This window comes from Engraulis encrasicolus, chromosome 11 (genome assembly GCF_034702125.1).
Source record: "Engraulis encrasicolus isolate BLACKSEA-1 chromosome 11, IST_EnEncr_1.0, whole genome shotgun sequence".
Classification (NCBI taxonomy): Eukaryota; Metazoa; Chordata; class Actinopteri; order Clupeiformes; family Engraulidae; genus Engraulis; species Engraulis encrasicolus.
This window is the reverse complement of record NC_085867.1, coordinates 51288663-51301162: the sequence shown is the minus strand read 5'-3', so window position 1 is coordinate 51301162 and position 12500 is coordinate 51288663. Positions and strand designations below refer to the sequence as shown.

Genomic DNA, 12500 nt, shown 5'->3' with positions numbered 1-12500 from the left:
TGGTTGACAGCTGAGTGTGAGTAGTATACCTTTAATCATAACATCTCTCTTGTCGGCCTTGAGAGAGAGAGAGAGAGAGAGCAAGAGCGAGAGATTATGTGTGTGTGTGAGAGAGAGAGAGAAAAAAGGGGAGAGACAGAGAGGGAAAAGAGAGAGTTTGATTTTGGGTAATTGAGCACACGGTAATCCGCTCAGCCTCATGTCGACTCCTCAAGTCAAGTCAAGTCAAGTTTATTGTCAATTTCTTTACATGCACTGGTCATACAAAGAATTTGAAATTGCGTTTCTTGCTCTCCCATGCAGACATAGACTAATCTAGGTAAGGACATAGACAGTATAGACATAGACAGTACTCATACATGGACATAGACAGTATGGACGTAGACATTGCTCATACAGACAGTTAAAGTGCAAGACTGGACAACAGAAGACTTGTAGAGAACATACATTAAGAGGAGGTATTTTGTTGTTCTTTTTTCTAAAAGTCCTTTATAGCGTTCTGACATAGTAATAGTAGCATTTGAAGAAATAAATAATTAAAAAAAAGGTTTTTATTAAATACACCAGCAGCAGTATGTGTGTGTGTGTGTTTGTATGTGTTTTGTGTGCGTGTGTGCGTGTGTGTGTGTGTGTGTGTGTGTGTGTGTGTGTGTGTGTGTGTGTGTGTGTGTGTGTGTGTGTGTGTGTTTAGTGCAGGTAGAAAGTGCGGTGTGCGTCTGTGTGTGTGTACCTGTGTATGTGTGTGTGTGTGTGTGTGTGTGTGTGTGTATGTGTGTGAGTATGAGTTGTGTGTCAGTGTGTGTATGTTTGGGTTTAGTGCAGAAAGTGCAGTGTGCTTGTGTGTGTGTGTGTGTGTGTGTGTGTGTGTGTGTGTGTGTGTGTGTGTGTGTGTGTGTGTGTGTGCATGTGTATGTTTTGAGTTAGTGCAGGTTGAAAGTTCAGTCACAGATGTAGTAGTGCAGGTGGAATGTTCAGTCGCAGATATGGTGGTGGGGATGAGGGGGGGGAGCGTTGTCAGTGGCCTGGCTGGCTAGAGGCTGACAGTGAAGGGAGAGTGGGTTGAGTGTTCAGTATCTTGATTGCTTGATGCATCGTGCTGCTTGCAAGCCTGGTGGTACGGGAACGGAGGCGCCTGTACCTCTTTCCAGAGGGCAGGAGGCTGAACAGTTTGTGTGCAGGGTGGCTTGTGTCTTTGATGATCATCAGTGCTTTTCGGGTGAGGCGTGCGGTGTAAATGTCCTGCAGGGAGGGGAGTGGTACTCCAATGATCTTCTTCGCTGTGTTCACAACACGCTGGAGTGTCTTCCTGTTTTTCTCCGTGCAGCTTCCTCCCCACACTGTGATGCAGCTGGACACGACGCTCTCTATGGTTCCTCTGTAGAATGTTGTCATGATGGAGGGTGTAGCACTTGCCTTCTTTAGTTGGGTCCCTAATCTCTGTGGAGGAGCAGGGGGCAGCCCCACCATTAGGAGCTCAGCTGCCCTTTGAACTCCACAAAACCAGTAAACAGTGTGGTGTCAATTCAACACTTAGAGAGTAGACACTACGTGTGTTAAATTCATGTTGTATTAACACCTCAAATGTCACCGTGTATACAGCCCCAGGGCTCCCCATGCAATACATTGTGCAGTGTTAATTCAACACGTTAAGACAAATCAGAGAGTTTGACCAACACTAGAAGTGTTAAATATGACAGTGCACAATGTACTGTGTAATCTGTAAAGCCCTAGATTCCCCTTATCCTCCTTGTCAGCCTTTAAGGCCTCTCCTCCCTGCAGAGTTGGGGGAACCGACAGGTCTGCCCTTGCATCTAGATCAGACAAGCACTTGGGCCCTGCCAGACTTGAATCAAGCGTCAAACCCAACTTGATTTGCTAATTAGCCTTTAAACAGAGGAGGATGGTGAGCAATTGGGATCAGATGGCACTGAGCAAGCTCCTCTTGGCAATGCCGAATTCCCCACGGGACCAAAACTGGGTGGAGGAGACAGGAGGGCAGGGTTATATTCTTCTTAGAAAACCCAGCGGGAAGCTCCACTGAAGAGCTCCGTCAGAGTTTGGTTTGTCAGGTCAGTCAGTTCATGACAAATGGGGTGTTTTGAGAAGTCGCCAGCTAGTCACCAGCTCTCGACCCCTTTTTTCGGTGAGGGGGGAGATTGTTAAGGTCTGCCCAGTCACCCCTGACTGACCCAGTGCAAAGGTGCTGCTTAGACCTGTCAGGATTGGCTTGGCCTGGCATGGAAATACCCGGGCTTGACTGTGGAACATCTGGCAAAAAGCTGGATTCTGGAGCTAACCAGTCCGGAGATGTGACAGCCAAAGTACAAAGTGTTTGACAAAGTCTCACATAGCTGTGAGGTTGAGTGACAAGTGGGAGTGTTAGCAGGGTACTAGGAAAGCGCTGCTGGTTTGTGATATTTTTGCAGGGTGTTTGAGGTTTGACTCTTTACTGTTCATAAGGCAACACATGGGTAGTTCACAGAGAGAGACCTCCACACAATTGTAGAGGGGCATAATGATTTAAAAGTGTTATCGTTACCAAGGTTAGAGTTAAGAATAGGATCAGTAGGGGCAATGTAGTAAACAGAACTTTAGCTTGCAATGCTATACTGAGGTTTGTTACATTGTCCATACCCTATTGCTAACCTTGAGCCTGAGCCCCAAATCACGGACGAGTTCCCTCACGAATAGTAGCCTAAAGCGCCTACCCCAACCACCCTCTAAAATAAACAAACTAATAAATAAAACCTGCTGGTTCTCGGGTGCTGTTGCTGCCAGCTGAGGCAGGAGCCTGTTGCCATGGCTGGCACTTTCCGTCTAATGGATACTTGTCACTCAGCTAATATGTTCCAGAAGCCTGGATGAGGTCATTCACAGCACTCTTATTTTCTCCGCTACTCTGCACAAACTGCAACCCCCCAGGCATGGTACTAATTATTACTTACACACACACTCAGACACACACACACACGCACACACACACGCGCACACACGCAGTGGGTACACACTAACAAACACACATACGCATGCTTGCCTTCACACGCACATTAATCATGTTTTAAGAACATGCATAAATTGAGAGACTCATGGACTCCGATGATATTTGGAAACTATGTGGACACAGACACAAACAAACACGCACACGCACACACACACACACACACACACACACACACACACACACACACACACACACACACACACACACACACACACACACACACACACACACACACACACACACACACACACACACACACACACACACACACACACACGCACAAGCGCACACACGTTTCCATAAACTTCTCTTTGTCTTCAAGGGCTCTGAAGCTATGCGAGAGCTCGGCTCACAGAATAAATGAATCATCAGAGTTGGAAAAGTGTCTGTCACACACAAACACAAGCACAAGCACAAACACAAACACACACACAAACACACACACATCAGGCACACGCACACACACACACACACACACACACACACACACACACACACACACACACACACACACACACACACACACACACACACACACACACACACACACACACACACACACACACACACACACACTTGCTGCAGAGTGACATGTTCCATCCAGCGTCCAGGTAAAGAGTACAGAGGGGCCGGACACCTGAGCTCCGTTTCCCCCCTTATCTGTCCAGCTCTGCCCATTCTGCACCCTCCTTCTCTTTCTCTCCACACTCCCTCTCTTACTTGCACTCTCCCCCTGTCCAGCTCTTTCCATTATGCACTTTTTCCCTGTTTCTCCACTTTCTCCCCCCTCTCTCTCTCTCTCTCTCTCTCTCTCTCTCTCTCTCTCTCTCTCTCTCTCTCTCTCTCTCTCTCTCTCTCTCTCTCTCTCTCCCAGGGTTCCCTAAACCTCTCCCTTCCACTATGGCCAAAGAGCTCTAATGCTGGCCGGTCCCCACGGTAACTGTCACAGAGGTCACGAGGTCATCCAGACTTAGCCGTCAGTGCACTATAGCGGTATCCCATTACAGAGGCAATACGAATGCAAAACAAACCTTTTCTGTTGTTTTAAAATGGCCGCAGCCTTCCATTGTGCTAACAGTGCATTAGCTTTGCTTGTTTTGTCAGGGGGTAGAAGACTTCCGTTTCAGAGTGTCCGGGGTAATTATTATTCTTCCATTCATATACAAATAGTTTTTAATGAGCGCAAATTGTCACCATGATGGAAGTTCATTAATGACACCACCTGCTTTAGAACACTTGTGCCAATCATGTATTTGACGCTTACAATAAATGGGAGCCTACTTCAAATTAATGGATTCATTTTGGCATTAGTTGACATTACTATTGTGAATTGCCAGTTTCCTTTACTAATGTGCTCATATCCATTCAAGTGGCTAAAGTCATAATCCAGAAAATAAATGCTGTAAGAGTACATTATCATTAATTAACAATAACAAAGCTAAGTAGAGCTTGCACGGAAATGCATATTAATGCATCTCTAAGGCATTGTTGACAAAGCACTGTGGAGCAGAGTAACTAAATCAGATAGAATGACATTCTCAGGAGGGTTGTCAGGGTGACTGGCAAGTGTGTGTGTGGACACACACACACACACACACACACACACACACACACACACACACACACACACACACACACACACACACACACACACACACACACACACACACACACACACACACCAATATAAAAGTTCAGCACACAGACACATAGGGCGAGACACAAAAACAACAAAAAGAAAGGCCTATTCTGAGTGTACATTTACATCATGCCTGCATTCATTTTGTGTGTGGTCCATTTGTGTTCCAAGGAAACAATGTTGCATCAGGACACAGAGAAAGAAAAAGGAGGAACAATGACTTGAACAAGACAAGAGTGTCTTGTCTTTTTTATATTTCTCCTGGGCTTCCCTTATGTTCTCACCACTATCACTCTTTTTATCAGTTTCTTTTCCCTTTCTCTCGATATCTGTCTTTTGTCTTTCTCTACTGGTACATCATTTTGTTTACTCCACCATTTTCTTTCTTTGCCCTATGCTTGTGCTCTTTTGTCTCAACTGGATTGTCTAATGCTTTGTGCAAATTGCTGTAACCCTACACATTACTGTACGCATGTGTAATCCTCTCCTTAAACCCCAAACATCAGGAATGCTCCTCCTAGCCTAGGTCCTGTCCCCTGTCTACATACAAAATGTGTAGTATCTCCAGAAATAACTGGAGGTATACATAACTTTTACTGCCAGGATCTTTTAATTGCAGGTCTGGCCCAGATATGGCTCAATCGACCTGGCACTCGACTGTTACACTGGCGTCCCCGGTTCGATTATGGCCTGGGGTCATTTGCCGAGCCTTCCCCGTCTCTCTTCCCGCTCATTTCCTGAACCTCTGTCACCTGTCCCTAAAACATGGAGTTCCGAAGATATTTAGAGTCGCTTGTTGAAAGTAACTGCCCAACACTAATCCAAGTTAGCCTTCAGGTTGTAGATGTTAGAACTGGTGGTTTTTCCTCCATTTGCGCCTCCGTTTGCAGACTTTCATCATAAATTCTTCCCTTACCCCCACATCCAAGGAGGTTCTTTACAGTTCCATGTTTGGCAGATTTCCAAATGTTTGTATCAACCACAATCTATCTATAATAAAATCATGGTTGACCTTATTATTTGTTGTTAGATATTAGATATTTGCCATTATATACTTCAAGTTCAAGGGTGCCAATACTGCGGGGCAAAGCTGTATGCTGTATACTCTCTGTACCACTCTCATGCATGCACGCACACCTGAGATCCATCTGTGAGGCCCTGTTTGTCTCCTAGATAGCTTGACTGTTTCACCTACCTCCCCCTTCTTTTTCTCCCGCTCTCTTTCACACACACACACGCACGCACGCACGCACGCACTCACACACACACACACACACACACACACACACACACACACACACACACACACACACACACACACACACACACACACACACACACACACACACACACACACACACACACACACACACACACACACACACACACACTCACTACTCTGGATGTTTCTCTGCATCTTACCCTCTGTCTGTCCAAAAGCACCCTTTGCCATCATTTCTTATATCCCCCTCTCGTCTCATTTTCATCATCTCTCTTCTCTTCCCTCTCGACGTTCTTCCCTCTCTTCTCCCTCCCTCCGCCATCTGCTGCCTCGCTCAGCCACAGGAAGAGAAGAGAAGAGAAGAGGGGGAGAGATTTTGGGGAGAGTGTTCTCAAGTGTCGCCAGGGCAACACATGCTCTTCTCATTAGCCCTGCTAGCTCCGCTCTGCTCCTCTGTGGCCGCCAGCCCTTTGGCTCACTGCAGCTAGTCAGCCCAGTCAGCCGGTCCCTGCATCGCATCACATCACTACGCTGTGCTGTGCTGCTCTGAGCTGTCCTCTCTTGCTCCATCATCTCTCTAGAGGGGCTGGGTTTGGGTTGGAGTTGTCATTCCCAGACACTCACGCACACACACAAGCACACGCACGCACACACACAAGCACACGCACGCACGCACGCACGCACGCACGCCCACACACACACACAAACAAACCAACAAACAAATAAACACTACTTGCACATCTCTGTCATGCTGAAATCCAGTTTTGTTGATTGATGATGCGTCGTATCCAGACGAGGACACAACACAACATCAATTTCAGGGAGCTGGACAGATATCCAGTAATCCCCGTCGCTCATTAAAACATGTCTCCCACACAGCTCTCCCATGACAGCATAGCCATTTCATCAGCTGGCTACTCCACTGTCCTATTTCCCTTTTGTTTTTTTCTCGTGTTCTTTCTTCTTTCTTTCCTTACTTTCTTTCTTTCTTTCTTTCCTCTGCCTTTAGTCTTTATTTCATTTAACTTTCTATCTCTCCAAGCCCTCATCTCTCTCCCTTCTTTCATTCTGCTTCTTTATCGTTTTTCCGTCTTTAAGTTGATCACATTCCACTATCTCCTTTTCCTCTTCTCCTTCAATACACAGTAGTAAACTTTCACCACAAAATATTCCCCCTTCATATCTCTGACTAGTGCTCTCTCTCTCTATCTCTCCCCCTCTCTCTCTATAACACACACACAAACATCTATCTATCTATCTATCTATCTATCTATCTATCTATCTATCTATCTATCTATCTATCTATCTATCTATCTATCTATCTATCTATCTATCTATCTATCTATCCATCTATCCATCTATCTATCTATCTATCTATCTATCTATCTATCTATCTATCTATCTATCTATCTATCTATCTATCTATCTATCTATCTATCTATCTATCTCCAATCTCTGTAACTCACCCCATCTAACTCCAAACCATCATCTCTCTCCCTCTTTCTCTCTCTCTCTCTCCATTTCAGCTTCAGCGTTTCCTGAGGACTTCTCCATCCTCGCCACTGTGAGGCCTAAGAAGGGCAGCCAGGCCTTCCTGCTGTCGGTCTACAACGAGCAGGGCATCCAGCAGCTGGGCCTGGAGGTGGGACGCTCGCCCGTCTTCCTGTACGAGGACCACACGGGCAAGCCCAACCCCGAGGACTACCCGCTCTTCAGGGGCATCAACCTGTCGGACGGAAAGTGAGTCTTGCGTTGCCTTGCCTGTGTGTGTGCCTGTGTTTGTGCGTCAGTCTGTCTCTCTGTGTTTTCCTGTCTGTCAGTCTGTTTGTCATGCAGTACATTTTGCAGTGTTATTTTAACACTCTTGTAGTTGGTTCCACTCTCTAAGTTCTGAATTATCACTACGAATTTACATTTACAGTGTACATACTGTAAGAAACGCAGATCTTACAGTGCAATGAATTTTCAGATACGTTTGAACTTTCTGGGGCTGTTGGGATTTTGCAACACAGTTCTCTTCAGAAAATAATTTAATATGCTTTTTTTGACTTGATCAATAACTGTACAATACTGTACCGAGTTTGTATAAATCTAAGAACTGCAGACAGACTGTCACATATCTGGATGTGTGTCACATGCTATAATGAATGGTCACAGACATACACGTACATAGACACTGCATAGCTGCAGGTGCTTTGATACCTGTGCTTTGATGGGCTTGGGTGCTTACTAATTTACTGAACCTTGTCTGCCGTGACATCTGGCCTGGTGCACAGTGTAAACATCCGCACACTATCATTACCATCTTAAAAAGACTTCATGCCAGCTGTAGGCTACAGAACTCTATGCAATTGTGTATGTCCAATGAGCCATCATTCCTTGCACAGCAGAGTCATTTGGAACTTTGGGAAATCGTCTGACAGTATGTGACCCCAGTGTGGAAAAAGTAGTCTGTAATAGCTGTGCTAGTGGAACAGACACTGTCCCTATTCTGGTGTGAATGTGTCCCTGGTTAAAAATGGGATCGGTCCACCACTCTATTGACAGCAGCAGTTTTGTCATTGTCTCCTTGGAGCCGAGTCACCACAGGAAATAATCCCGGCATGCTTATGGCAGTGCTCGCAGCACGCCATCCCAGCCTCATTAATCTGCTAAACGCTCTGGATGGGGTTCAACAGAGCAGATGTGAGGGGACTGTCATATCACCACCACGGGCGCAGCACAGCGTCCTCACTGTTCACTTCACACTGGCTCAGACAATACACTTGAGGAGCCCATGACAAATCTGCAGTCATCTGCATTTACAAGAGGTTGCCATTGGAACACTTGGCCCGGCTCTCGTACTGTGTGTACCCCCCAGGAAGTCCCTTACACAAAAGAGTAATTCACATCTCCGTATGACCATTCAGCATAGTGCTTTATCCATCATACACTCTGAGTTGAGATGAGAAAATTATGGTTACACATTCATTTACCATCCCTGTCCCTGCCACATGAATTATTTGAATAAAGCATGTGACAGCATATAACATTATGTACTAGTTGCACTGTACCATGTCGTTAGGGTCAGGGGTTGGTATGTACAGTAGTACTAGTAGTTTTACATGTTGATCACAAAGTTACGCTAAAAAAGAAACGTAAAACACGTAAAGCCAGGATGCAGCTGTAACCAGCTATGCTTGCTCCTTGTCTTGTAGATGGCACCGTGTAGCAATCAGCGTTCAGGGCCAGACCATCACGCTCATCCTGGACTGTAAGAAGAAGCTGGTACGCACCCTGGCACGCTCACCGTCGCCCATCATCGACACCAAGGGCATTGTGGTCTTCGGAACACGTATCCTGGATGAGGAGGTCTTTGAGGTGAGTCCTGCAAGCGTGTGTGTGTGTGTGCGTGTGTGCGTGTGTGCGTGTGTGTGTGTGTGTGTGTGTGTGTGTGTGTGTGTGTGTGTGTGTGTGTGTGTGTGTGTGTGTGTGTGTGTGTGTGTGTGTGTGTGTGTGTGTGTGTGTGTGTGTGTGTGTGTGTGTGTGTGTGTGTGTGTGTGAGATGGTAGGAGTTTGGGTAGGGCGCGTTTGCGTCGTCTCATTGCTGTTGTATGTACTGTATGTATTTGTGATCGTTGTGCATGTGTGCTTACAATTAATGGATTTACTCATGTTCTACATTCATTCATTCATTCTTGTGATTTACATATTGTGTGCAATAGCCTACACTGGTGATTTTCAAACTGTGGGCCATATCATTTTCTAAAAATCAATAGAGCCTAACATTTGTGTGTGTTTGGCTGTTGAATTCAAATCTCAGTTGTATTGTTTATTGAGTTAGAGGTGGGCCCCAAACATTTGTGAAAATTCCAAGTGGGCCCCAAGTTAGAAAAGGTTAGAAAGCCCTGCCCTACACTGTATGTGAGGAGGAGGCAAGGGCATGTGCCCACCAGAGTGAGAAGAACAGGGCCTGGAGTGTCCACATGGCTAGTCTGCTCCATTTGTAGGGTAGGTGAGAGGTGTTAACACCTTGTTGAAAAAGATTAACACTGACGCCAGAAAAGCAAGCTAATGGGAAAGAGGACATTGTTGGAAATGGGTTAGCCCTATGTTTCCTCTTTCCTATGCTCGCTGGTCATTTCTGGAAATCCTTATGTTCCCTGATTTTATTATAAAAACATTATCTCCATATGCTCCATTGGTAGATTAGGTGAGAGGGGTTAGCACCTTGTTGAAAAGGGTTAGTGCTGATGCTAGAAAAGCAAGCTAATGGTTAAGATGCTATTATTAGCAATATTCATGCTTATGCGGTCTTCAGAGACCTAGCTGATGGCTCCATGGCTACAGTGGGTAGACAAGCAGATATGAATGGCTCACACTGAGTTGGCTATCTCTCCACCGACCGTGACATGATTGGTCAATTGTCCTCCAACCATTTGTATTCGTACTGCATTGTTACCGGGTTACCGAGTTACCGCTCGTACCTTTAGCTAAGCACACATGGCGTCTTGGCGGATATTGCTGCCATGGCTGCTCGTCTGTTGTGTTATGAGCGCACACTGGTAATCCATTGTAGTTTAAAAGGATTACTCTCATAATGAAAGCCAGATGCCAAACTAGCTGAGTTGTGCTAAGGCCAGTTGACCCATCACCCACAGAATCCGTTATACGACTACACAGTAGTATGCAACTCTGTCGATAAAGCAAAGTTGTCAAGCCGCATGGAGACACTGCATTTTTGTTGAACATTGCATTAACATATGTCCTGGTCCTACTTAAGCACACACATTTATCACTGGCAACTTAAATAGAGGAAATGGTGCCATTTTGTGGCCTTTGTTCGCTTTGGCAGCGCCTTTATTTCTCTCAACATGGTATGTTTACTGTTGGATCCTCATTCATTGTCTTGGCTGAACGAAAGATTGGGAGACAGGGATTTGTGAAGGTTTGTTTGAGGTTTTAAGAGTGTTTAAAACTTTGCGAAAGGATTCTGGAGGTCGATTCTGCAAGTTTATAATGTTCCGCTTTTTGGGCTGCTTTTATGCCTTTTTGGAAGGTGTTGAGCTTCACTTTACTGGGGTGTTACTGTGAGTTATTGGCCTCCTAGTGATGTTTTAGGGTCAACCAGTAAATTCTTTGCAGCTGACATCATGGGCTAAAGCTTCATTAGGTGCATTGTGGGCTTCTGTCCATGCTTGTGCTTTAGCAATACGTCTAACCAGAGCAAACATCCACTTCTGGTCACCAACACCCAGTGTGTTCCCTGTCACATATTTTCATTAGAGCAAACACAGGCATACATTCACTCGCACACACATAGGCTTCAGCCTCCACACACTCCTACGCATTCACTCCCCCCCGCCCCCCACACACACACCTAAGTACAAAGCTGTTTTCGTGGGAACAGCAGCCATCGTGTGTGTATGCGTGTGCATGCGTTCATGCATGCGTGCATGTGTGTGTCGTATGTGTGTGGGTGTGTGGCAGACTCAAGTTCAGTTGTGCAGTATGCGTGAGAGAGAGGAAACTGTCCCACTGCTTTTTTTCCACAGGTCTGACCTGGCCCCCTTGACAAGCCTCCTTTTCTACCTCCCCCTCAGCTGTCACCTCAACTGGGGCTCAGGGGTGGGCGGACGTGAGGAATAAAAAGCATATTTTATTTCCGTGTCTGGCCATGTAATTTAACCCTGCTGAGAGCTTGCAGGTTTCCAGTTGATCTGCTAAGACAAACAAACGCTAGCTGGCCCTGGTACCAGGGGGGGGGGGTGGAGTAGGGGGCTCAGAAGAAACAGGAAAGCACCAGGGGTCGAGACAGACGCTTTGACCTTGAGAGCCTCCATATTTAATCAATTTAATGGTGCCATTTCTTTACATAGCAGAGGGCGCGATAGAGAGATAGATCAAACTTTGAGAAAGAGTATAGTGTAAGAGTTATTTTCAAGGAATAATTTGATAACTGTCATGATAAGACAATCTTTTTTTGATATTACAGAGAACTAGAGCTTGTCCATTTAAGATACAGAAAGCCCCCTACCAACCCCACTCCAGCTCTCTCTCACAGACACATACAGGCAAGTGTCTGTGAGTTTGTGTTTTTGTGTGTGTGGGTGTAAAATTGATTTACGGTTTAAGGACTAGATATAAATTGTATTTGGGGATTTTACAGTATGTTTTAAAACTGCCTTTGTAGTTTGTGTGAGGTCTATAGGCCTATTCCATTGTGTTTATACAGATCTCTCTGTGTGTACAGTATCTGATGATTGTTAGAGGAGACAACTTTCTTTATTAGTTTCCTCTATTGCACAAAATAATTAATTGCTTTAATTGTCCTCTCTAACCAGAATTACCTATGAATTACACAGTGTTACTTGGCCAGCAAATGCTAATAAAAGAATAATACACACATACACACACACACAGGCCAAAGTAGTTCAGTCTGTTGATGCGTCAAGTTGCTGTCCTTGTAAAACTTGGCAGCCTTGCACACTCCGAAGGACTCTCTTCTGAGGCTGCACAGGAGCTGCCTGGAGTGTTGAAATGTACAGCTGTGGACCTGGATGCATACGGAGGGGAATTTCCCAGTCAGACTCCTCCTGAGCCGCAGGGCCGTACTTAGAGTATGTGGTGCCCCTGGGCACTGTACCCCCCAGGTGCCC

General features: G+C 45.6%; 1 protein-coding gene across 2 annotated transcripts in view; it reads left to right on the top strand.

The window, feature by feature from the left end:
- col5a1 (procollagen, type V, alpha 1) overlaps nucleotides 1-12500 on the top strand; it is a 109726-nt gene that overhangs the window by 27660 nt on the left and 69566 nt on the right. For both annotated transcript variants that reach the window (XM_063210881.1, XM_063210880.1), the window contains exons 3-4: nucleotides 7389-7602; nucleotides 9060-9222. In XM_063210881.1, the coding sequence (XP_063066951.1) occupies nucleotides 7389-7602; nucleotides 9060-9222 (377 nt within the window). The remainder of the gene's footprint in view (nucleotides 1-7388; nucleotides 7603-9059; nucleotides 9223-12500) is intronic.